General features: G+C 36.0%; 1 protein-coding gene across 1 annotated transcript in view; it reads left to right on the plus strand.

Moving 5' to 3' along the window:
* The window catches only part of DNAJC1 (DnaJ heat shock protein family (Hsp40) member C1), a 196033-nt gene that overhangs the window by 102100 nt on the left and 66093 nt on the right, over positions 1–27840 (plus strand). The window contains exon 8 of the mRNA XM_024765554.1: positions 8544–8707. Coding sequence (XP_024621322.1) covers positions 8544–8707 — 164 coding nt within the window. The remainder of the gene's footprint in view (positions 1–8543; positions 8708–27840) is intronic.

The following is a 27840-nucleotide window of genomic DNA, read 5'->3' on the forward strand; positions in this document are numbered from 1 at the left end:
CATCTCCCATAGCTCTTTTCATCTTGCAAAACTGAAACTGTACCCGTTAAATAATAACTCCCCATTCTCACCTCCACCCACCCTGTGGCAACCACTGTTCTGTGATTTCAACTACTCTAAGTATCTCACATAAGTCTAATCATACAGTATTTATCTTTTTGTGATTGGCTTATTTCACTTTGCATAATGTCCTCAAGATTCATCCATGTTGTGGCATATGTCAGAATTTCCTTCCTTTTTAAGGCTGAATAATATTCCATTGTATGTATATACCACATTTTGTTTGTCCATTCATCTGTCAATGAACACTTGGGTTGCTTCCACTTTTTAGCTGTTGTGCATACTACCGCTGTGAACTTGGGTGTACAGATATCTCTTTGAGTCCCTGGTTTCAGCTCTTCTGGATATATATCCAGAAGTGGAATTGCTGGATCATATGATAACTCTATTTTTACTTTTTTTTAGGAACCTCCATACTGTTTTCCATAGCACTGTACCATTTTACATTCTCAGCAACAGTGCACAGAGTTCCAATTTCTCCATATCCTTGCCAATGCTTTTTATTTTCTGGGGATTTTGTGTGTGTGTGTGTTTCCTATAGCCATCCTATTGTGTGTTTCTTTGGAGAAATTACTATTCAAGCCCTGTACCCAATTTTGAATCAGATTGTTTGTTGTTGAGTTTTAGAAGTTTTCTATATATTCTGTATATTATTCCTTATCAGATACATGATTTGCAAATATTTTCTCCTATTATATGGGTTGCCTTTTTACTCTGTTGATACTCTCTTTTGATGCACAAAATTTTTTCATTTTAATGAAGTCTAATTTGTCTATTTTTTCTTTCATTGCCTGTGCCTTTGGTGTCATATCAAAGAAATCATTGCCAAATCCAGTGTCTTGAAGCTTTTGCCCTATATTTTCTTGGAAGACCTTTAGAGTTTTAGTTCTTAGACTTAGGTAATTGATCCATTTTGAGTTCGTTTTTATATATGGTGTTGGGTAAGGGTCCAACTTCTTTATTTTCACATGGTATCTAGCTTTCCCAGCACCGTTTGCCTAACTGTTGCTATTTTTGTTTTAATTTTTTTTTTTTTTTTAATTTTGGCTGGGCCCTGCAGCTTGTAGGGTCTCAGTTCCCTGACCAGGGATTGAACCCGGGTCACAGCAGTGAAAGCGCCAAATACTAACCACTAGACCACCAGGGAACTCCCGTGAACTGTTGCTTTTCTATTTAACTTTTTACTTTGAAATAATTATAGATTCATAGGTTGCAAAGATAGTACAGAGAGGTCCCATGTACCCTCCTCTCAGTTTCCCCCATTGGTTATCTTATATAAGTATAGTATAATATCAAAACTAGGAACTGACATTGATAGAAAATGTATGTATAGTTCTCTGCCATTTTATCACATGCTTATATTAATGTAGCCACCACCCCAATTATCCACTACTGCTTTATCATCACAACCATCACCTTCTCCCATCCCCCCATTGTCCCTAACACCTGGCAATTACTAATCTATTTTTCATCTGTCTAACATTGTAATTTTGACTGTATGATTTAGAGAATGTGAATTCGAGAACCATACAGTGTGTGACCTTTTGAGACTGGCTTTTTTCACTCATTGTATTGCCTTTGGGATTTATCCAAGTTGTTCCATGTGTCAGTAATTCATTTCCTTTTATTAATGAATAATATTCCATAGTATGGATGTACCACCGTTTGTTTAACCATTCACCTATTGTAGGGCATTTTGGTGGTTTATGGTTTTTGACCGTTACAAATAAGGCTGCTATGAACAGTCATATGTAAATTTTTGTGTGAACCCAGAAGTGCAATTGCTGGGTCATATGATAAGTTTATGTTTAGAGTTTTAAGAAATTGCCAAACTATTTTCCAGAGTTCCCATACCATGTTATACTCCTACCAGCATTGTATGAGAGATTTAGTCTCTTTGAAGCCTCACCAGAATTTGATATTCTCACTATTTTTTATTTTAGCTATTTTGATAGGTGTGTAGAGATATCTCACCATGGTCTTAACTTGCATTTTCCTAATGGATAGGGATGTTGAAACATCTTTTCACGTGCTTATTTGCCACGTGTATATTGTCTTCAGTAAAATCTTTCTTCATGCCTTTGGCTTGTTTTCTAATTGGATTTTTTTTTTTTTTTTTTTACTATTGAGTTTTAAGAATCCTTCATATATATGTTCTAGATATGATTCCTCTTTTAAATATGTGGTTTACAAATATGAAATCTTGATTATTGCAGCTCTACAATAATCTCAAAATTAGGTAGAGTGATTCTTCCCACTTTCTTCTTCTTTTTCAAAATGTTTTAGTTATTCTAGTTCCTTTGCCTTTCCATGTAAATTTTAGGGTAATCTTGTGTGTATCTACAAAAAAAAAAATCTTGGGGCTTCCCTGGTGGCGCCGTGGTTAAGAGTCCGCCTGCCGATGCAGGGGACGAACGTTAAACTTGTATATCAATTTGGGGAGAATTGACCTATTTACTATATTGAATATATCTCTTCGTTTATTTATATCTTCATTAATTTCTTTAGTGTTTTGTAATTTTTAGCTTACAAATCATGTATGTATCTTCTTAGATTTACATCTGTTTCTTTTTTTTTATTTTGAGTGATTAAATGGTATTGGGTTTTTAATTTCAGTCTCCAAATGTTTACTTTAAGTAAAGAAATTCAGTTGGATTTTGTATGTAGATATTGTATCCTGCACCTTTTTGGATTTACTTATTCTAGGAATTTTTATGTAGATTCTTTGCATTTTCTATGTAAATAGTCATGTCAATACGACAATAGGGATAATTTTATTTTTTTCCTTTTTAATTTGTATGCATTTTATTTCCTTTTCATGCCATATTTTGCTATCTAGAACTTCCAGAACTATGTTGAACATGAGTGGGGAGACAGGGCATCCTTCCTCTGTTCTAAACCTTAGGGAAGCATTTAGTGTTATACCATTAAGTAGGATGTTAGCTGTATGTTTTTTATAGATGCCCTATATGAAGTTAAGGAAGTTTCCCTCTATTCCTAGTTTTCTGAGTTTTTAATCATGACTGGGTGTTGAATTTTGTTAAATTTTTGTTACATTTTTTTCATCAGTTAATATGATCATGTGATATTTCCTCTTTGGCCTGTTAATGTTGTGGATTACACTGATTGAATTTTGAATATGGAACCACACTTGCACCCCCCCCCGCAGTAAATACCATGATGGTATATAATTATTTTTATATTTTGCTGAATTCTCTTTGCACATATTTTGTGAAGGATTTTTGCATCTGTATTCATGAGAGATACTGGTCTATAGTTTTCTCTTTTTTGTACTGTCTTTGTATGATTCCAGTATCAGGGTACCCCCATATAATGAATTGGGAAGTCTTCTCTTCTATTTTCTTCAAGAAGCTGTGTAGAATTGGTGTTAATTCTTTAAACATTTGGTAAAATTCTCTAGTGACACCATCTAAGCCTGGATATTTCTTTTTGGCAGTTTTTAAATTATAAATTAAATTTCCTTTATAAATACAAGGCTATTCAAATATCTTATTTCATATATCTATTTAATGATTGAATTAAGGTAGTTTGTATTTTTCAGGCAGTTGGTCAGCTTCACCCAGATTGTCAAATTTGTGTGTTTAGAGTTGTTCACTTTATTATCCTTTTGATGTCTGCATGTCCTGTGGTGATTTCTCCTGTTTCAGTGCTAAAATACTGCTAACTTCCGTTTTCTCACTTTTTTGGTCAGTTTTTCCAGATGTATATCAGTTTTATTGATCTTTTCAAAGATCCAGTTCCTTGTTTCATTGATTTTCTCTGTTGCTTTTCTTTTCAATTTCATTGATTTTTGTTCTTATTTTTATTATTTTCTTTCTTCTGCTTGCTTTGGGCATCTTTTGGGTAAATTCCTTTGCTCTGAATTCTATTTACCTGATATTAATTAGCTACTCCTGCTTTCTTTTGATTAATGTTTTGATTAATTTGTAATAAGTTTCTTGTAGATAACATATACATAGGTCCTGGTTTTTCATCCACTGTACCAATCTTTATCTTTTAATTGGTGTATTTAGACCATTTGCCTGTAATGTAGTTTATTGATATATAGGGCTTAAGTGTGCCATTTTATTTTTTGTTTTCTATTTGTTCTGTTTTCTTCTTTCTGCTTTCTTGTGTAGGTTACTTGAATGTTTTTCTTTTTAGAATTCCATTTGAATTTCTCTATAGTGTGGGGGTTTTTTTGTTTGTTTTTTGCGGTACGCGGGCCTCTCACTGTTGTGGCCTCTCCCGTTGCGGAGCACAGACTCCGGACGCACAGGCTCAGCGGCCATGGCTCACGGTGCAGCCGCTCCACAGCATGTGGGATCCTCCCAGACTGGGGCACAAACCCATGTCCCCTGCATCGGCAGGCGGACTCTCAACCACTGCGCCACCAGGGAAGCCTTATAGTGTTTTTTTAATATATTATTTTGTATAGCGTTTTTAGTGGGTGCTCTAGGTATTATGTTATATATACATAACTTATTACAATCTACTGGTGTAAACAATTTACCATTTCAAGTGATATATAGAAACATTACCTCACTTTACATCCATTTATGTCTCCCACTTATAACTGTCTTAAATATTTTCTCTACATATATTGAATGTTATAATTTCCATTCAGCTGTCAGATATAACATAGAAAACTCAAGAGGAGGAGGAAAATCTATTGTATTTACCCATATTTTTACTCTTGTTCTTTCTCCTTCCAGCTATTTTAAGATTTTTTTCTGTTATGATTTCCTTTCTGTTCAGATAACTAGCCATTATTATCAGATAGGTCTGCTGGTAACAGATTCTCTTAGTTTTCCTTCATCTGCAGAGGTCTTGGTTTCCCCTTTATTCCTGAAGGATATTTTCACTGAATATGGAATTTTGAGTTGACAGTTGTTTGCATTTTGCACTTGAAAAATGTGCCAAGTTCAGTTAGCATACTTTTCAGTTCTGGTATTTCTCTTTGGTTCTTCTGTATATCTTCTGTTTCTTTGCTGTTGACTTTTTATTTCTTCCTCTGTTTTAAGAATGTGTACTATTGCTCGTCAAACCGTTTTTATATGGCTGTGTTAAAATCCTGGTCAGGTAATTTGGATATCTGTTGGCATCTATTGATTATCTTTTTCATTCAGATAGAGATATTCTTGGTTCTTGGTATGATGAGCGACTTTTTTTTTTTTTATTAAAACTTGGACATTTCAGGTATAATAAGACTCTGGATCTTATTTAAATCCTCTATTTTACCTGGTGTTCTCTAACAAAGCCTAGCAGTGGAAAGGGGAGGGTTGCTGCCCTGTTGCAGTCAGGTAGGAGTGGAATTCCAGGTTCCCTTCATGACATGTATTGCAGCTGAGGGGGAGGCTTGGTCGTGAATCCTTTCAGGGTTGGGTGGGTGTGGGTGCTCTTGCTTGCCAGTAGGTCTCCACTTACCCCAGCCTTACTGCTCACCACCTGGCCTCCCCTGACATTGTGGAGGGCAGGGGTGCCTCAGCTGGACAGTTGTGAAAGCCCTGATTGCCCTCTAGGCTTCCTCTGAAACCACCCTGGCAGGGAGGAGGAGGAACACCTCATTATTCCAAATCTACTATCCCTGGGTAGATTTGGAAACCCAGACTACCAACTTAGTCTCTACTGTTCCCACATGGGAAGGGGGATCCACATCACCTCTCAGCAGACATGAAAGCTTGGCTTCTTACACAGCCTTCTCCCACATCACCCTGAGGTTGGGGTGCCTCATTACAGCCTCATTATGGCAGAAGTCTGGGCTTCCCACTAGCCTTCACTGGCATGGGGGTGGGGTGTGGCCATAGTTTTTTCTGTGTTGTTTGCCTGAAGTAGATTGGTTATAATCTAAAAGCTTATCTTGATATGCTGCTGCTTTTCTGGTCCTTTTGGCTGGAAAGAGAAAGCTTTTTAAATTTTTTAATATTACCATTATTATTTCTGTGCCTTTCAGCGTTCTTGGGTTGCAAGCTTCCCTGGGACCAAGTCTGGGATATATGAGGCTGTAAGAAACCCAGGGAAGTTACCACCTTGGTGCTCATTGGGTCCTGCCATTCCTAGTTGGTCTGTCTTCTCTCCAACATTCAGATTATTCTTCTGTTTGTTTCATATATAACATTTATAATTTTTAGTTTTTCTTAGTGAGAGGACTATGAAAAAGTACTTCTTCATTTTTCCAGGAGTGGAAGTTTTGTATTATTTTTTTAAGTGATTTTTTAAATGCATATTTTAAAAGATTCAAATACTTGCAATTGTGACCAACATCCCAGAAATAAACCAAATTTATTTGCTTCCTTTTTATAACTGATTCTCTATAAGCAACCAAAATTAGTAGCCATGAGATACGTTCTAGTTTATGTGTATTTTCCCTTAGCAATAATTTGTTGCTCAAGATAAAGAAATTGTGAAAAATTGAGTAATACGACCAACTTCATAAGGAATCTTTTTTTTTTTTTTAATTTGGCTGCATTGGGTCTTCTTTGCTGCGCGTGGGCTTTCTCTAGTTGCAGCGAGCAGGGCTGTTCTTCGTTTCAGCGCGGGCTTCCCATTGTGGTGGCTTCTCTTGTTGCGGAGCACGGGCTCTAGGCACACGGGCTTCAGTAGTTGTGGCGCATGGGCTTAATTGCTCCGTGGCATGTGGGATCTTCGCGGGCCAGGACTCAAACCCGTATCCCCTGCATTGGCAGGCAGATTCTTAACCACTTCGCCACCAGGGAAGTCCCCATAAGGAGTCATTTATACGGTTTCTTCCTCTTTTCTGAAAAACAATTTTGAAAAACAAGAAAACCTGGCCTCCTGTTTGGGCTCATATTGTACTCTGGTGACACTATGTTTTTATACTTTTAAATTAGACTCATATATCATTTAAGTTACTAATTTCCTATTTTGGTATTAGGGTGTTTTGTTTTTTTTTTAAGTCACCATTTCAAAAGCCTGGATGTATAAAGGTACTGAAGCAGTATAGGATAAAATATGGTATTAGATACCATGTGATTTCTAGAAAGGTAACAGCCTTGTTAAGTAGAACTGTTCCCATAACACTGTATTCTTTTTTTTTTTTTTTTTTTTTTTTTTGGTACGCGGGCCTCTCACTGCTGTGGCCTCTCCCGCCGCGGAGCAACAGGCTCCGGACATGCAGGCTCAGCGGCCATGGCTCACGGGCGCAGCTGTTCCGCAGCATGTGGGATCCTCCCGGACCAGGGCACGAACCCGTGTCCCATGCACCAGCAGGCAGACTCTCAACCACTGCGCCACCAGGGAAGCCCAACCCTGTATTCTTAATGCACATTATTTTTGGCCGTTTTTCTCTATTGGGCTGCCTATCCTTTTGTCAGTTTATAAGATCTCTTTATGTATTCTGTATATCAGTCTTCTGTTTGTACTCTGAATTGTAGATGATCTTTCCAAATCTGTTATTTATCTCTTGATTTGTTTATTCTTTTATCTTTTTTTGTAATAGCATTTGGGTTTTCAGTCTTAGTTAAGATTTTGTCTTCCTTTAAATAGTACAAGTAGTATTTTAGATTTCTTTTTGCAAGATTTTTATTGTTTTGGTTTTTAAAGTCAAGTCTCTTATCCAACTGGGATTTATTTTGGTATATATTGTAAGGTTGTGTCCAATTTTCTTTCAAATGGGTATTCATTTGTGACAGCATCATTTAATAAATCCTTTTCCCACTGAACTGAAATATTTATGAATTCTCTGTTCTATTCTAGGAATTTGTCTCTTCATATGCCAATATCATATTAATTTTATTACATTAGTATTATAACAGATACATAGAGGATGGAGAAGATATGGTTATAAGGATGGATGAGTTTGACAGTAGTAATCAAGAGTGAAGTTGCTTCTCAGTGTTAACTCTCTAATCAGAAAGGGATTTAATGGAGAGGCCAATTGATAAATTGATAAGTATCTATTGATAACTACCCTTGATGTTGCCAGGTTATATTTTGCATTTGTAAAATATTGAAAAGATGAATGTATACCATTAAGAGATAATGTTCTGCCAACTCGTATGTTAGGGGATATATAATTCTCCTCACATCAACTTTATGAGGTTAGATGTAGCTCCCTTTTACAGAAGAGAAAATGGACACTTGTTCTAAGGGTTAAGTTACTTGCCCAGTATTGTGCAACTATTAGATAGTAAAGGTAGGATTAAAACACTAATGACCAGGCTCTTTTCACTATGCCATAATGAAATGTTTCATGAACAATACTTTGAACACTAAAGATATATACAAATTGATATGATGGTTATATCATAATCTTCTGTCATTAGCACCTGTGAGTTTTATTTTAAAACAATGCAGTGGATAGGGCACAATAAAACTTACAGCTAACTATTTATAGCAAAGCAATTCTATTTTGATGAAAGAACAATATATATTTATGTGTTCTTTCAAGAATGGTCTATGAATAAAATGTTAGAAGCTATTATGTTATTGATTGGTTCTTTTAAACATTTTTTTTTTTTTAGAGCAGAAGAAAGTTAAAGTAAAAAAACCAAAACCTGAATTTCCTGTATATACGCCTTTAGAAAGTACATATATTCAATCTTATGATCATGGAACTTCTATAGAAGAAATTGAGGAACAAATGGATGATTGGCTGGAAATCAGAAACAGAGCACAGAAAAAACAGGTAAATTTTTGTTTTAATTGAGTAAAATACATACTGAAAAGTACATAAAATATAGATGTACAGCTCAGTAAACTCTCACATGGTAAATCAAGTTAACCACTGCCAAGATCAAGAAATAGAACATTGCCAGTGTCCAGAAGCCACACTCATGCTTCATCCTGGTCACTACCTTTCTTTTCTTCTACAAAGATAATTGATTATCCTGACTTCTAACCATAGATTAGTTTTTCCTGCTGTTTGAAGTTTATAACTGGAATCGTCCTGTCTTAGTCCATTCAGGCTGCTGTAACAAAAATATAATAGACTGGGTGGTTTAAACAACAAACATTTATTTCTCACAGTTCTGAAGACTGGGAAGTTCAAGATCAAGATGCCGGCAGATTCGGTGTCTGGTGAGGGCCCTCTTCCTATTCATAGACAGCAGTCTTCTTGCTGTGTCCTCACATGGTGGAAGAGGTGAGAGAGCTCTCTGGGGTCTCTTTCATAAGGGCACTAATCCCATTCATGAGGGCTCCACCCTCATGACCTAAGGAACCCCCAAAGGCCCCACCCCCTACTACCATCACATTGGAGGTTAGGATCGCAACATATGGATGGGGGGACAGACACAGACATTCAGTCCATTAACACATTCCATATGTACTGTTTTGCATCTGCTTTCCTCTATTCATATAGTATTTGTGATAAGTTATTCATTATTGTGTGTAGCAGTAATTTGTTTATTTTCATTGCTGTATAATCCATTTAGAAATATAGCACAGTTTATTTTTGTTGGAGATTGATGTTTCCAGTTTTTGACTATAATGAGTAAGTTTCCTTTGCACACTATTGTACTTTCAGTACACGTATGTGTAAATTTCTATTTTTGGAGTTAAGTTGCAGGGTCAGCTTTAGTAAATAATTCTGAATACTTTTTTTTTTTTCAATGTTTGTATCAGTTTATAGCTCAGCAACAGGATCTGAAAACTTCAATTACTTTACATCCTTGCCAACACTGGGTCAAGTCTTTTATGTTTTTAACCATAGAGTTAGGTGTGTAGTCATATTTAATTATGGTTTAATTTGCATAGCCTTTGATGAATAAGTTTAAACACTTTCTTATGTTTATTGGACACTGATATTCTCCTATGTGAAATGCCTTTTCAAGTCTTTTTTTATTATTGGGTTGCCTGTGTTTTTCTTACTGATTTGTAAAGAGGTTTTTAATGTATTTCAGAAGTGAATCTTTGCACGTTTTCTCCCACTTTGGCTTGCGTTTTCATTCTCTTAATGGTGTCTTGATGACCAGAGTTATTAATTTTAGTCATCAGTCTTTTCCTTTCCTTTATTTGATGTTTGTGTTGTGTTTAAGAAATCTTTTCCCACTTTGCAGTCATAAAGATATTTCCAAATTTTTCTAGAAGCTTTAGTATTCTACTTTTTACATTTAGATTCATAATCCCCTGGACTTTGTGTTTATTGTAAAGTAATGATCAAGTTTAATATTTTTTCAAAAGTTTTCCAAACCAACTGACCCAATACCAGTTAAAGAAAAGACTCCTCCCTACAGCTCTGCAAATGCCACCTTTATTATAGAACAAGTGTCCATAGCCATGTGGTCTGTTTCTAGACTTTCTGCTTTGTTCCATTAATCTATTTCTCCATGCTTGTGCTGATACCACACAATCTTAATTACTGTAGCTATGTACTAGATATCTGGTATAGTAATTTTCCAACTTAGTTTTCCTCCTATAAGATTGCCACTTTACATTCACATATAAATTTTTATTTATTTATTTTATTTTATTTTATTTTTGGCTGTGTTGGGTCTTCGTTGCTGCACGTGGGCTTTCTCTAGTTGTGGTGAGCGAGGGCTACTCTTCCTGGTGGTGCGTAGGCTTCTCATTGCAGCGGCTTCTCTTGTTGCAGAGCACGGGCTCTAGGCGCGCGGGCTTCAGTAGTTGTGGCTCGTGGGCTCAGTTGTGGCTCGCGGCTCTAGGGCACAGGCTCAGTAGTTGTAGCACACGTACTTAGTTGTTCCGTGGCATGTGGGATCTTCCCGGACCAGGGCTCGAACCCGTGTCCCCTGCATTGGCAGGTGGATTCTTAACCACTGTGCCACCAGGGAAGCCCTCACATATAAATTTTTAAAGTAACTTGCCATTTTCCACAAATTATTCAGCTTAGATATTCAATTGGGATTACATTGAATATATAGATTAATTTTGGAAGAACTGGCATCCAGACAGTATTGACTCTACAACCCATGAATAAATCCATTCATATAGGTCTTTAAAAAATTATTTTTAATGTGTTACAGGTTTTTGTGTGTCTATACTGCACATTTAAAAAAAATTTATTCCTGGTCATTTAGTGTTTTTAGATGACATTATATATGATATTTTTTTTTAAACTTCACTTTCCAATTATATTTGCTATATAGAAACACAATTGATTTTTGTATAATAACCTTGTGTCCTGTAACCTTGCTAAATTTATTTTTTAATTTTAACAGTTTCTCTGAGTATTACACTTTTTTTTTCTTTTGTGCTAAGGATCTCTAGTACATGTAGAATAAAAGTGATATAATAAGTATCTTTGTTTCATTTGCAATCTCAAAAAATCTGTATATATTGTGTGCCTGTCAACTAGATTTATAACTATTGCTTTATGCAGTTGTCTTTTAGTGAGATTAAAAAAGAATTACAAACAAAAATTACATTTATGCTCTTTTGTATTTTTACCTGTGTAAATACAAAAACACCTATCCTGGTGTTTATTTCTTCATATGCCATTGAGTAACTGTCTAATGTCCCTTCATTTCGTTCTGAAGGAGTCCCTTTAAGCACTTGTAGGGCCAGACTGCTAGCAACAAACTCTCTCGCTTTTTGTTTATCTGGGAATGTCAAAATTTTTCCTTCATTTTTGAAGGATAGTTTTGCCAGATAAATAATTTTGGTTTGACTGTTCTTTTCTTTCAGCACTTTGAGTACATCATCCCACTACCTTCTACCTTCTGGTTTCTGATTAGAAATCAGATGTTAATCTTATTGATGATCTCTTGTACATGATGAGTTACTTGTCCTTTCCTGTTTTGAAGATTCTTTCTTTGTCTTTAGCTTTTGATCAGTTTGATTGTGATGTATGTAGATGTGGATTCCTGTAAGTTTATCCTTTTGGAGTTCATTGAGCTTCAAATTTTAGAAGTTTTGACCATTATTCTTCAAATATTCTCTCTTTCTCTCTCACCGCCCCCCTTCCCCTTCCTCCTTTCGCCTTTCTGTTACTCGTATTAAGCATATGTTGATATGTTTAATGGTATCCCACAGGTCTCTGAGGCTTTGCTTATTTTTCTTAATTCTCTTTTCTTTCTGTTCTTCAGACCAGATAATCTCAGTGGGTTTATTTGTCAGTTTGCTGATTCTTTTTCTGCCTGTTCAGACCTGCTGTTGAGCCCCTCTAGTGAATTCCTAATTTGTTATTGTACTTTTCACCCTCAGAATTTCTATTTTATACCTTTTAATAACTTCTACCTATTTATTGATCTATTCTCAACTAGATGACACGTTGTTCTCATACTTTCCCTTTAGTTTTTTGGGCATGGTTTCCTTTAGCTTGTTGAATATTTTAAATGGCTGATTTAAAGCCTTTGCCTAGAAATCCCAGTGTCTGGTCTTCCTCAGGCACAGTTTCTATTTATTTTTTCCTTTGTTTGGGCCATACTGTATTGTTTCTTTGCAGGTATGGCAGTTATCGTTGTTCCTGTTGAAGAATGGGTATTGTGACGGTTATTAGTTGCAACTGAAAAAAATCAGATTTTCTCCCCTTTCCAGGATTTATTGTTATGTTTGGCTTATTGTAGTTGTTTGTCTGTTTACAGACTTTTCTGTACTAATTCTACAAACTCTGTTTCTTTTGTTTTGTGTAGCCACCAAAGTCTCTATTCAATTAGCTTAGTGATCAGCTAATAATTGGACAGAGATTTCCTTGAATGCCTGTAGCCAAAATTTCTTCCAGTCTTTGGCGTGGGCTCCGTGTATGTGTTGGGGCTCAGCTTCCACACCCAGTCAGGCAGTTGACAATTCTGCCTTAGCTTTTACTTTCTGCTTCCAGAGAGCCTCAAGATCAACAGCAGGTGAGAACTTAAGTCCTTCTCAGGTCTTTTCTGACCATGCTCACAGCCTTGAGCATGCACGTGGCCTAGATTCTCAGAGCGTCTTATTCCTCAGCCTTTCTTCTCAAGCTTTTTGGTTAATCTGTTGTTTGCCCAGCTTTTTTCTGTTGCCTCAGGAAGCAGTGGCTAAGATACTAGACAGTAGTAACCATTTTCCCAAAATGCCCCCAGGGAAGAGCTTTTAGCATTAGGCCAGTTTTCAGTTAGGCAAAATAAAGACAAGCCTTTTGATCTTCCAAGGAGCCATGAAACAGATCAAAACAAATGATTACAGTTCCTTGAAAATTAGTTCATTCTGCTCCCTCCACAATCAAGAATATGGTTGTTATTTTCATAGGTAGTGCTGAGCTGTGGAACAGGGAATAAGACTGGGGTAAGTTAATGTAGCCCAGAGGTTGCTGTTCTTATCAAGAATCAGCTGTCTTTCTTTAGTACATGTTACCCATAGTACTGCAAGCCTTTGATTAATTTCCAGAGTTTAGAAAAACTTGATTCTGACCTTTTTTTTTTTTGTTGCTTTTATACAGAGAGTAGGTTTGGAGTTCCTTACTCTGCCATTTTTGTTAACATCACACTGTGAATTTTAAAAATCAAAATTTCTTCCTAGATTTGCTAAGAATTTTTATTTATTAAAAATGAATGTTATAAAATGTTATCAAATATTTTTTGTGTCCGTTATGATGATTATAGCTTTTTAACCTTTATTTTGTTAATGAGATGAATTATATAGATTGTTTTTCTAACATTAAACCACCTTGCTTTCTTAAACCCATTTGATTTGATATGATTTGATAGTCCACAGAATTCTAATGTACCTTTAACCCAGTTTTCCCTGATAGTTATATCTTATGTAACTACAATACAATTTCAAAACCAAGAAATTGACATTAAGTACAATGGCTGTGTATAGTTGTATGCCATTTTATCACATGTGTAGATTAATGTAACAACCACTGCAATAAAGATATAGAGCTAGTCAAGATACAGAACACAAATACATCACTCATGCTTCTTTATATTCACACCCATCACCTTCCCACCGTCCTTAACCTCTGACAACCATTAATTTATTCTTTCTCAGGAGTTTTGTCATTTTGAGAACGTTATATAAACGGAATCATTCATTGTGTGACCTCTTGAGGTAGACATTTTTTAATGCCTTTTCATTTTTATTCATTTCTTGTTTTTAGTGAGGTGTAATTGGCATATAACAATAGTTTCATATTTACAACATAATGATTCGACTTTGTATGTATTTTTTATTTATTTATTTTTGGCTGTGTTGGGTCCTTGTTGCTGTGCGCGGGCTTTCTCTAGTTATGGCGAGAGGGGGCTACTCTTCGTTGTGGTACGCAGGGTTCTCATTGCGGTGGCTTCTCTTGTTAACGGAGCATGGGCTCTAGGCACGCGGGCTTCAGTAGTTGTGCATGGGCTTAGTTGCTCTGTGGCACGTGGGACCAGGGCTCGAACCCGTGTCCCTTGAGTTGGCAGGTGGATTCTTAACCACTGCGCCACCAGGGAAGTCCCTCGACTTTGTATGGATTGCAAAGGAATCACCGCAGTAAGTATAGTTAACACCCATCACCACACATAGTTACAAAAATTTGTTTTGTGATGAGAACTTTTAAGATCTACTCTCCTAGCAACTTTCAAATATGCAGTACAGTGTTATTAAGTATAGTCACCGTGCTGTACATGACATCCCCATGACTTATTTATTCGTACCGTTTCACCCATTTCATCCACCCCTCACTGCCACAGCCACACCTCTTATAAAAACCAGTCTGGGCCTTCCCTGGTGGTGCAGTGGTTAGGAATGCACCTGCCAATTCAGGGGACACGGGTTCCAGCCCTGGTCCAGGAAGATCCCACATGCCATGAAGCAACTAAGCCCATACGCCACAACTACTGAGCCTGCGCTCTAGAGCCCGTGAGCCACAATTATGGAACCCTGCATGCCTAGAGCCCGTGCTCCGCAACAAGAGAAGCCACTGCAATGAGAAGCCCGTGCACGGCAACAAAGAGTAACCCCCCGCTCACCGCAACTAGAGAGAGCCCGCGCACAGCAATGAAGACCCTACACAGCCAAAAATAAAAACAAATAAGCAAAGTTATAAAAAAAAGAAAAAAAACCAGTCTGTTCTCTTTTTTTTTGAGCTTAGTTTTCTTGGTTTTTGTTTGTTTTTGTTAAGATTCCTCTAAAAAAGTGAGATCATCTGGTATTTGTCTTTCTCTACCTGATTTATTTTACTTAGCATAATGTCCCCAAGGTCCATCCATGTTGTCACAAATGGTAAGATTTCCTTCTTTTTATGGTTGAATAATATTCCTGTGTGTGTCTGTGGATCTGTGTGTCACATTTTCTATATCCATTCATCCGTCAAGGGACACTGAAGTCCTTTACATACCTTGGCTATTGTAAATAGTCTGCAACAAACATTGGGGTGCATATATCTTTTCAAATTAGTGTTTTCGCTTTCTTTGGATAAATACCCAGAAGTGGAACTTCTAGATCATATGGTAGTTCTATTTTTAATACTTTGAGGAATCTCTGTACTGATTTCCATAGTGGTTGGACCAATATACATTCCCACCAACAGTGCACAGGAGTTCCCTTTTCTCCATATCCCTGCCACCACTTGTTATTTCTTGTCTTTCTGATAATTGCCATTCTAACAAGTGTGAGATGATATCTCATTATGGTTTTGATATGCATTTCCCTGTTGATTAGTGATGCTGAGCATCTTTTCATGTGTTCAGTATGATGTTAGCTTTGGGCTTGTCACATACGGCCTTTATTATGTTGTGGTGCATTCCCTCTATACACACTTTGTTGAGAGTTTTTACCATGAATGAATATTTTTGTCCAGTTTTGTCAAATGCATCTATTCAGATGATCATATGCTTAATCACCATACATCTGTGAGTTTTGCTTTCTTCTTGTAATTGATTTCTAATGTCAATACCATTGTGGTAGGAAAAGGTGCTTGATATGATTTCAATCTTCTTAAATTTAGGACTTGTTTTGTGGGCTAATTAACATCTGATCTATCCTGGAGATCCATGTGTACTTGAGAAGAATATGTATTCTGTTGCTTTTGGATGGAATGTCCTGTATATGTTATTAATTCAGTCTGGTCTACCATGTCATTTCAGGCTAGTCTTCCTTATTGATTTTCTGTCTGGATGATCTGCCCATTGCTACAAGTGGGGTATTAATGTTTCCTACTATTATTGTATTGCTGTCTATTTCTCCCTTTATTCTGTTAATATTTGCTTTATAGATTTAGGTGCTCAGATTCACTTTTTTTTTTTTACTCACATTATGCCCTTAAGATACCTCCGAGTGTTTGAGTGTATCAGTAGTGTGTTTCTTTTTATCACTGAATAATGATCCGTAGTGGGTTAGTTTGCGTGATCTAATGTATTATGTATATAGGAGCATACAGTGCATACTCTGTCGTGAGATTTATTCATGTTTCTATAGTTTTCCCTTTTTAGTGCTGAGTAATATTCTATTGTATGGATACACTACAGTTTTTTAAGTTTATTAGTTGATAGACATTTGTTTCTAGTTTCTGGCCATTATAAATGAGTCTTCTATGAAGATTCATTGTACATGTCTTTGTATGGACTTATGCCTTCATTTCTCTTGGGTAAATACCATGCAGTAAAATGACTGAAGGTGTGATGTGTGTATATCTCAATATTTTAAAAGTTGCCAAAGTGTTTTCCAGAGTGGCTATTAATTTTACATTCCCACCAGCAATGTGTAAGAGTTGCAGTTGCTCCACATCTTGGCCAACCTTTGCTGTTGACACTCTTTTTACCATTCTAGTGGATGTGTAGGACTATCTCATTGTGATTCTAATTTGCAGTTCTCTAATGGTTAATAATGCTGAGCATCTTTTTATCTGTTTATTTTTCATTAGAGTATCTTTTTTATGAAGTCTCTCTTCAAATCTATGGCCCATGCTTGTCTTATTATTGAGTTTAAAATTCTCTACATATTTTGAACACTTTCGTCACCTATATGTTTTGCAGATATCTTCTCCTTGTTTATAACTTGCTTTTTTTAATATATAAATTATTTATTTATTTTTGGCTGTGTTGGGTCTTCGATGCTGCGCGTGGGCTTTCTCTAGTTGTGGCGAATGGGTACTACTCTTCGTTGCGGTGCGTGGGCTTCTCATTGTGGTGGCTTTTCTTTCTGCGGAGCATGGGCTCTAGGTGCATGGGCTTCACTAGTTGTGGCACATGGGCTCAATATTTGTGGCACATGGGCTTAGTTGCTCCATGGCATGTGGGATCTTCCTGAACCAGGGATCGAACCTGTGTCCCTTGCATTGGCAGGCAGATTCTTAACCACTGCACCACCGGGGAAGCACCCTAACTTGCTTTTTATTTTAGTAATAGTGTCTTTTGAAGAGCAAAAGTTTTAAATTCAGATGTTCAGTTTATTAAATATTTTCTTTTATACTAAGTTCTTCTCCTGTCCTAATTAAGAAGTCTTTACCAAACCCAAAGTTACTGAGAGTTTCTCCCATGTTTCCATTTAGAAGTTTTACAATTTTAGCTCTTAAATTTAGGTCTGTGAGATTTCAAGTTAATTTTTGTATGTAGTGGGAGGTAAGCGTTGAGGTGCTTTTTGTTTGTTTGCTTGACATTTAGATATCCAGTAGCCCCATTTGTTAAAAAAGTTATACTTTTCCCATTCAGTTGGCATGGGACCTTTGTTGAAAATAATTGACTGTATATGTGTTGGTTTATTACTGGGCTCTCTATTCTGTTTTTTTAAATCTGTATGTCTATATTTACACCAATACAATTTGTCTTGATAATAAGCCTTGAAATCAGATAGTATAAATCCTCCAACTGTTAGTCTTCTTTTCAAAATTGTATTGGCTATTCTAGTTCTTTACATTTCTTTATAAAATTTAAAATCAAGTTGTCAATTTGTACAAAAGATTCTGCTGGAATTTTTATTGCAGTTGAATTGATCTGTAGATAAATTTGGGGAGGTTTCGCATCGTAACAATACTGAGTCTTTTTTTTTTTTGGCTGTCTTGGGTCTTTGTTGCTGCACATGGGCTTTTCTAGTTGCGGCGAGTGGGGGCTACTCTTTGTTGCAGTGCCTGGGCTTCTCGTTGAGGTGGCTTCTCTTGTTGCAGAACACAGGCTCTAGAGTGCAGGCTCAGTAGTTGTGGCACACAGGCTTAGTTGCTCCACAGCATGTGGGATATTCCCGGACCAAGGCTCAAACCCATGTACCCTGCATTGGCAGGCAGATTCTTAACCACTGCGCCACCAGGGAAGTCCCAGTATTGAGTCTTTTGATCCATTAACGTGTATATCTCTTATTTTATTTAAGTCTTCTTTAATTTCTCTTAGGAACATATTTTGTCAAATTTATACCTAAATATTTCATATTTTATACTATTCTGAATTGTATTTTTAATTTCAGTTTCTGATATGAGTATATCGAAATACAATTAATTTTTGTATATTAGCCTTTTATCCTGTTACTTTGCTGTGCTCACTTATTAGTCCTAGTAGCTTTCATGAAGGATAGGTCTACAATTTTGTTATATTTTAATGTTTTTGTGTCCTCTTCATATCAGGTAATACTGGCCTCATAGAATGCATTGGGAAGTGTTCCTTCCTCTTCTCTTTTCTACAAGCATTTGTGTGGAATTCCATCTATTTTTTTCTTAAGGTAGCTTTGGCTGTTTTTCTTTTTGAAGGGATTTGACTGTTTTATCCAGGTTGTTGAATATACTGGAATAAGTTGTTTATAATATTCCCTTATTATCATTTTAATATCTGTAGTGATGTCTCTTTCATTTCTGATATTGGTAATTTGTGTCTTCTTTTCATTTTTTTTTTTTAAAGAGAAGGAGGGGGAAGAAGGAAATACTGGGTGTTGGGGACTGCAGTTTTTAAAAATTTTTATTTATTTATTTATTTTTGGGTCTTTGTTTCTGTGCGTGGGCTTTCTCTAGTTGCGGCGAGTGGGGACCACTCTTCATCGCGGTGCGCGGGCCTCTCACTGTCGCGGCCTCTCGTTGTGGAGCACAAGCTCCAGGCGTGCAGGCTCAGTAGTTGTGGCTCATGGGCCTAGCCGCTCTGCGGCACGTGGGATCTTCCCAGACCAGGGCTCGAACCCATGTCCCCTGCATTGGCAGGCAGACTCTCAACCACTGTGCCACCAGGCAAGCCCCATGTCAGATTCTGTTTTATTTTTGGTCAGGGTCTCTAGAAGTACATCCATTTTACTGATTTTCTTTAGAAATCAGCTTTTGGTTTCATTGATTTTCCTCTGTTGTTTTTTAGTCTTGTGTTCATTGATTTCCGCTATTAATTTTTTCCTGTCTCCTACTTATTTGGGGTTTAATTTGCTCTTTTTCTAGTTTCTTAAGGTGGATGTTTAGGTCATTGATTTGAGAACTTCCTTCTTTTCTAAGTATTAATGCTGTAAGTTTTTTCTGAACACTGAATTATTTAAATGTAGAGCTTTATATTTGGTATTTTTAATATTTATACATTTGTATTTTAGCTGTATCCCACAAATTTTGATATTGCATATTCATTTTCATTCAGTTTGAAACAGTCTGATTTTCCTTGTGATTTCCTCTTCAACTCATGTTTATTTTCCTAAAAGATAGGTATTTCCAGATATCTTTCTGTTACTGCATTCTGTTTGCATATAGTTTTTTTATTATTTAAGTTTACCATTTTAGGAATTTGGGATGAGCATTTAATTCATCTATATTTAGTATAATTAGTGATATTTTGGGGTTCAAATTTATCATCTTAGTATTTGCTTTCTATTTGTCCCTCTTTATCTGTTTCCTCTCTTGCTTTCTTTTGGATTAATTTTAAATTTCCATTTCTCTCTTCTATAAACTTGATGTCATTATACACTCTTTTAGTCTTCCTTTTGTGGATAATATGTAGTATTCAATATGCCTCTTATTATAGTCTTGCATGGGTTTCTGTTGCTACTCCCCAGACAATAAAATGACCTTTGACCCTTTACTTCATCTATTTTGTGTGTGTATTTTGTGTGTTATGTGTTGAGCTGTGTCCCCCTAAAATTTATATGTTAAAGCCCTAACTCCCAGTACCTGAGAAAGTAACATTTGTAAATAAGGTCATTGCATATGTAAGTAGTTAAAATGAAGTCATACAGGAGTTTTTTGTGTGTAGAACTGTGTGATGATACAGCATTTCATTTCCTGGATTCCTTTGTTTCAAAGCCTGTATTCTTTTCTCGTTAGAATTATTACCTATGGTTTCTTTGGTTGAACTGACCGAAGAAATGTGCACACCTTATACTCTCAGTCGATATTTGTTAAATTGATCAAGTGTCCAGAGTAATTTATCATGGTGGCTTCTGCTGAGAGACCATAATAATGGGGAGAGTGGGAGACAAAATACTGGATTCTTAAGATTTGAAGACCTAAGTTCTAGTTTTAGCATCACTGTTTATTACCTGTATGACCCGGATTTTTGTTTTCTTATTAACATCATACAAAGAGTGTGAAATTATCTGATCTTTCTACCTTAGAGATAAAAGTATGTATGTTAAAACATTTTGTAAACTGAGAAACCCTAAACCAGAACTTTCCTTTTATTCTAGCCTTCTTTGGGATCTTCCTGTCATTTTCAGAGTTTTCATCTACATTAAAATTTTTCTTTTGTCCTTTTATTAGAAGAAACCAAATGAAGAGAAATATATGTCCCGGTTGACCTCTCTGCTGTTTGTATTAAGAAGTTGACTTTGTTCAAGAGCTTCTCCAATAATCTCCCTAACTCGTTTTTGTTTTGTCCAGTATATATTTGGAAAGGTTTTAAGTACCATGTTTGTAAGCTCTCACAAAATATTGCTGTAAAATGATGTAATGGAGAGATGAACTTCTAGGAATGGTTACCCTGGGCCTATGACATGGTGGCAAATGACCGTAGACAGAGGCTATACCTCTGTATAGCTCATATAGACAAATTGCCTAAGGAAAATACCGTAGCAGAAAGCTAGCTGTTGACTTTACTGATAATTCCATGTCAAATAGGGGAAATACAAATTTTTATCATTATCATCATCATTCTTGACATCTTGTGTCAGATATTGTCCTATGTCCTACTGAACATTGAGTTGCTCATTTAACTCTCACAACCCTGGTAACATTTTTTCCATTTTGCAAGGGGTGTTTGATTATCAGGGGCACTGTGCAATATTTAGTTCAATCATATGCAGTTGTTGTTATTTAGGGTAAAAACATTCAAATATCAGGAATTTTACATGGCTCAACCAGTGTAAGTATATTAGGCATGAATCCATCTATGGAATTTCTTAACCTTCTTAAGCTCTTGAAAGGGTCAAACCCAGGTAATTTCTCCCAGAATTTGCCACAGCTTTCATTAGTGGCAGTGCCTGTAGCACTTTAAAGCAATAAGTAAAAGATGACAAATATCCAAAGAGTAGGAATATTAGATAAAAAGTGAAATACGAAAAGTTATTTCTGATTATAATTGCCCAACATTATAAGTTAAGTTGGTGATAGTAATTTTTCTTTCAGTTTTTGAAACAACGTAGTTAAGTATTTTAAGTCCAATGAGCAGGTGTCAAACATTTTTTGTGCGAAAACAATCCATGTATATGATTAATAAAAGTGAGGTTTTAATGAGTCATTGGTTAAGTCAAACAAAATAATTTTCCACCATAAATACTATGACAAATAAACTCTTCTAAAATAAAATAGTTTCTTCTTTTTCCCTCTGGTGACCTAGTGGTAATGTTCTGCAGTGTTTTATGTAGGAGACTTGGATTTCATTCCTGTTCTCGTTATCTCTCTCCCTGGGGCTGCAATGAATAAAATAAGAAATAAAATCACTATCCTGCATCCTTATTGCCATAGGCTGTACCCATGTCAGATTTCATAAACTAAGCTAGATGGGGCCTGATTAGTATTGGGATGGAAGACCTCAGAACAAAGTCTGTGGAACACACATCTTCCATACAGCCAGTATTTCATCTTCCTTGAACCCTTGTCTTGCAGTCATTATTGCACTTTACTCTTTGATTGATTTACTTGCTGTAGGAAAAAAGAAAAGAAAAGGTCTTTAAAGTAAATGCATTTCTAGTAATTTAAATCAATGAATTTATTTATTTTCCCTTTTCAAACTTGAAAGACTATTTAGTTTGAAAGTTGTTTGGCTATATTCTTGAAAAGACAGTATTCCAACCAGCAATGTGTTTTATTGTCTAAAAATTTACTATCTCAGGGACTTCTCATTTTATTTATCTCTGTAAAGTGTTCTTTGTTTCTATTTGTTTTGAGAGATAGTGTTGCCCTTGTTTAATAAAAAATATACAACACATGAAATTATTTTTTAAAACACATATAATGTAATTATGTGAAGATTCAAAACTTAGAATTGTTTTCTTGTTCCCTTTAAAACCTAGATTATCTACATACTCTGTAACTTTAAATTTTAATTTAAAGAAACCTCGAATATCAGTAATTTAAATCAATTAGATCTTTGTGTAGGTGTATATATAAAATATAATGCATATAATTCAGTTAAAAATGCACTTGTGTTTTAACGATGAATAGACCCAATCTACCTATACCTGTTCCTCCCAAAACACACACAAACACACCTTGCATAATTACGGGTGGTACACATGCATGCATATGCACAACCACACTCAAACATTGGCGTACCTAAGTTCTCTAACACACTGGTTTTCTTTTCTTTTCTCTTTCCACCTCCCTCCCTCCCTCCCTCCCTTCCTTCCAAGTGACATTTTACACATAACCCCTATGAAAGACAGCTGCAAAAGGCTGAGCTTCTCTGCTTAATGTCAGAATGAGGGAGGCTAGAGTCCCATCCGTATGGCCTCTTCCTCACCCCATTGAGGCAAGGCATCTTGGAAAAACCCTGAAGTTCTAAGAAACATGGCTGCCCTCCTCAGTTTCACATTATTCCATATACACAAAAACTTAATGTTTTGAAAGAGCTATGGTGAGTACAGAAAAGTGAGCAAACAAAAACAACAGAAACAAAATCAGATTATTGTCAGAAAAGAGATACTTGAGTAGGTGTGTGAATGTAAACAAGAGAAAGTTATTTAAGTGGAAAAGGGCATGTGTCTTCATCAGGAAAACAACTTCCAGAATGCTGTTCCTATTTAAACATGTTGATGGTAACACTTAGAGCTGTTAGCATGGGCCTGCAAAGTATTCAACAATGACTCTTGGTGGTTTCTTATTCTGCCCTTATGCCACATCCTCTTCATTTCTGTTTAGAATGACTCCAAACCAAAATTAAACCCCCAAAGTCATAGCAGTCAAAGATGGGTGGCATATTTTTCTTTATAAAATAAAAAATCATTTATTTATATTCTGGAGTATTCCAGGATTGATCTAATTTATATTTTAGTAGCATTTAAGAGAATATTCCCTATTTGTCATCAACGATTTTTCAGGAAGTAGTTTTTTAAGTATTTCACAGTGTTACTGCTTTTAAACCAGCCATCCTTATACATATTTTTAGAATACCCCATGGTACTGGTAGGTAGGTGAATTTTTAAAAATTGATTCTTCGGAGGGAAAAAGGAAGCCTCAATTTGTAGCATTTGCCAATTTTACTGGTAATTTACTCTCATCATGGCTGATTTGAAATTATCAACATGAAGTCACTGAAAGTGGAGTTGGGAAAAGATGTGGAGCAGTAGTTTACCATTCTGTAATATTTCCATCATGTAGATACACTAGATGTGAATATCCTCAAAGGATACATAATAATAAAATGTAAAAGAGGAAGCAATGAATTTTGACTATTACCTTTTTTAGTATAATTTAATTAAAAGTTTATATAATCTAATTTTTAATAATGGATACGTTTAATAACTGGCTCACACAGTTCCTGAAACTTTGGCAATTGGCGCTCATGAGCTGGTGTAAGTGGGCTCCAGCACACCACTGTCCTTGGGAAAACTCCATTTCTTTACCTTTTACTGTATGTCTGATTTAGCCATCCTTCATCTGTCTCCAAGAATCACTACAGTCATGCAAATTATTTGACTATTGGTATTTAGGGGATACATAGAGGATATAAATATCAGCCTGTTTTCTTTCTTCTTTTTATCAGTTTGTCTCTATTATTAAGGCATCTATTATATTATCCTGAAGTCATTTAATATCGTACCTTCCTGTTACTTGCCTAGCAAGATGACTTTAAACCATTCAAAATTATTATCTTTCCCATGTCTTAACAACAGAACCAAAAGAAGCAATCCCTAAGTACATTGGAGTATTGGTGAGATTTTTTTGTTGCTAGATCGTCACCTACCTAAAACTGCCTAGATAGATCTGTTTTATTTGTAAGAACAGGGTTTTCATTTTAAAAGCTTTTTAATGTAATTAGTTTGATAACAGCTGAAGTCTCCGGTGAAAGGTCCCAGTCTGTTACCCAGCAGTTAACTGTTTGTGTTCATCGTTGATAATAGCAGCTTGCCACTGAATATTTTCATCATTCATTAGTTTACCCTTTAATAAAATTGTTTTACATACATTTTCTAAAGTGTATTATATTTTCAAAATAATTTGGCCATGGCCATATTAGATCTAGAATATCTGCCTTTTCCAAAAGATAAATTTGAACCTTGCCTGTTAGAAAATCTTACATTTTGCTGAATTGGCCCTTTGTATTAAAGCTGTTTCTCACTTAAGTAAAGCTTCAGGAAGAAAAGGAAAACTCTTTTTAAACATTGTCTCTGACTATTATAGACTGGATAGCAGAAAAGACATCCCAATGAATGATTTACTATATGGTGCTGTTAAAAGTGCATTTCATGGTTTTCTTGATCATCAAGACAGAAAATGGCCAGTATATTTGAGAGCACGAAAAACTGAGATATTTAGGTGTCTGGTAGTCTTATTTTATTAAAATCCTGTTTTAAGTCTACTAAAATCACTTTCAACGAATATTAAACACCTATATTTTGTAAGATTCTTTTAGAGGTAACTTGTTTGATAACACTAGAGTACAAAAGATGTCAAATCTCTCAGTTTTTCCAAAGAAATTTCTGACTTTAAGCCCTTCCCCATCAGGGCCTGTGAGAAGCCCACTGTTAGTCATTCTTTGGGCCCTGGCCCCTTTCCCAGTTGTCTCTCCAAAAAGAAGTCACTCGGTCTGAGATTACTGCTTTGTTGATTATCTGAGAATGCCCTCTAATTTCTTCTGAAGTGAGTCCCCTTAGCTTGTCCTCCTGGTTTGGCCAGTGTGGTGTCTGTAGTCTCTGATACAGCAAGAGGCCCACTGGCAACTGCTCTCCTCATGCCAAGCTAACCAGGGGCCTCGCCACCGCTCTCAAGCTTGCCTCCAAGTGCAAGTATGTCATCATATCCTGTTACCAATTTTAGGAGCTCTTCTGTCCCCCCAGTTATCTTGCCCTTTTCTTCAACGCTTCCATTTGCACTCAGATTTTCTTTTCCACCCTCATCTCTTCACACACAATTGGAGCCTAATGGCTTCGGTATGCACTGGATAGTCCTGAACTAGGACACATTTCTTTTAAGCAGTAAAAAGTAAACAATACAGCAGGTTTTTAGATCCTGCTGTATTAAATTCTTAGTAACTCATTTTGTTATAGAAGTTTTCTCTGAGTGGGAAAAAAGAATGAATATCACAGTCTTCAGTTTTACAGACTAAGATAAAATGAAAGCACAACATAAGAAACTACTTTTGTGTGGACTGAAATACGTACACCAGATTTATATATCAGTTTGTGTATATCCCATTCATGCATATATTCAAGTACATACGTGAGTAGACAACAAAGAATACTATGAGAATTAAATGAAACATATGTAAAAGTGGCAGACACATCGTAGCCCTTCAATAAAATTAATCTTAATTAGATAATTTTCTAAAAGACTTAGTGGTTTTATGGTTCAGGTGGGTGATTACCAGCATGTGTTATTCTACCGATATTCTCTAACACTGTCTTTAGTTTCACAATGTCTTAAGACTTTTTCCTAGATAGCTGAGAAACTTTTTTTTAAACAGTCATTTATTTTGTGATGGCTATTTGACTTTAACTTTTATTTATAAATTTGTTTTCTTCTTAGAAACTTTCTACAATGGCAACAGTTTACAGTCAATTTGAAGAATGCTAAGATAATTGATAAGTCTTTAAAATGGGTCTTTTGTTAAGCCCAGCTACCTTATCATTAATGACTGCTACCACACCACCTGCTCTCTTCTGCCTTGAGTCTTATCACATCGATGTTGCTTTGAAATCTGAGAATCCTTTCCACTTCCTGACAACTAATATGCTACTAGTTTTAGTCCGACATCATATTACTGATTAGCTGAATACTATTTCCCGGGTTTTTTTCCCTGTATCTCTAAATAAACCACTTTTGTTTTAGGATTATGATGTTATAGAAAAGATACTTAAGTTAGATTTTTTTTTTTTTTTGGCAGAGGGAAGGAGATCATAGAGAAGGTGAATCATAGTATACTAAATGTTTTCTAAAAGGAAAATTTTGATAATATTTAAAATATAATTAGGTATACCTATGGAGAGAGAGTTTTTAAAAATCCACATTTGTTTCTCATCTTCCTTTTATAATGTAAGGGTTTTTTCCTGTATACTGTAGTATAGGATTTAGTTTTTGTGCTTTGTATTGTTTCCCTTGCATCCAGTCTTATTAATAATATAAGTACGTATTTTTAGGAATAAGCTGAGATATAATTCTTATATTATAATTACCTGGGCACTTATATTGTTCCTCTCCTCCACTATAAACCACCTGATGGATGTGCTCATACCCTTTTAATTTTATATCCCCTGTAGTGTCTATAGGGTAAATATTAATTGAATTGAATTCACTTGTTGAATTAAACCGATCCCACTAATTTATTTCACTCCATCACTCAATACCATTACATGTTCTTATCCTTAGTGTGTTTATCTTTCAAAAGATAATCTTACTTCCATGAGATTAAAGTTCCTGGGACTATCTCACTATGTTTGCCACTAGGAGTCACAGGGATAGGGCCAATTTATTTTGATACTGGATTAGATTCAACTTTCTGGACCAGAAAAGCAGTCTTCCAGTGTCGTTCTTTTAAGAAGAGGTAACTCTGATACGACGATACGGTTAGTATTGAGAAAATAATAACTCCCTCTGCCTGAATAAAACGCCCACACGGCCAGAGTGTGTTCCTGATGGCTAATTTATTCATTTGCTGTGTGGACCAGTCTGCTCCCATAAATGTGATCAGTTTATTCTCTCCCATGCTTAATCCATAGGTTAAGCTAAATTACATGTAGAAGAAAGACCCTTTATCAATATACTATGAAAATCACTTTCTCATGACTCAGAGATACTCAGAGTAGAGAGGAGAAGTGAATTTTTGGAAGAAAGACATGTTGAGCAAAGACACAAAGGTCCAGACATTTCAAAACATGTTCAAGATGAGATGGCAGAACACTGTGTCTGGCTTCCAGAACACAGTGGGAGTAGACTGTGACCTAAGGCTGGAAGGACAGGTAGGTAACAAAATACACAAGTTTTTGAATGCCAGGCTAAGAAGTTTACATTTTATATTTTAGGTAGTAGGGAATCTTTGGATTTTGAGCTGGAAGGAGTGAGGTGGTGATGTGCTCTGATTTTTCTTTTTTTTTTTTTCTGGCATGCCATGCGGCCTGTAGGATCTTAGTTCCCCAACCAGGGATTGAACCAGGGCCCGGCAGTGAAAGCTCCAAGTCCTAACCACTGGACTGCCAGGGAATTCCCAATGTGTTCTGTTTTAGAAAGACGACTCTAGCAGCAGTAGACTGAAACCGTAGAGTGAGAGTAGAAAGAAAAGAAATTCCAGAAATGATACGGAAATAAAGTTCAGATTTGCCTGTAATCATAGCTAACTAGTCAGTAGTGGAGCCAGGGCTTAAATGGTCTGT

The sequence above is a fragment of the Neophocaena asiaeorientalis genome, unplaced genomic scaffold, assembly GCF_003031525.2.
Source record: "Neophocaena asiaeorientalis asiaeorientalis breed wild unplaced genomic scaffold, Neophocaena_asiaeorientalis_V1.1 scaffold217, whole genome shotgun sequence".
Taxonomy (NCBI): Eukaryota; Metazoa; Chordata; class Mammalia; order Artiodactyla; family Phocoenidae; genus Neophocaena; species Neophocaena asiaeorientalis.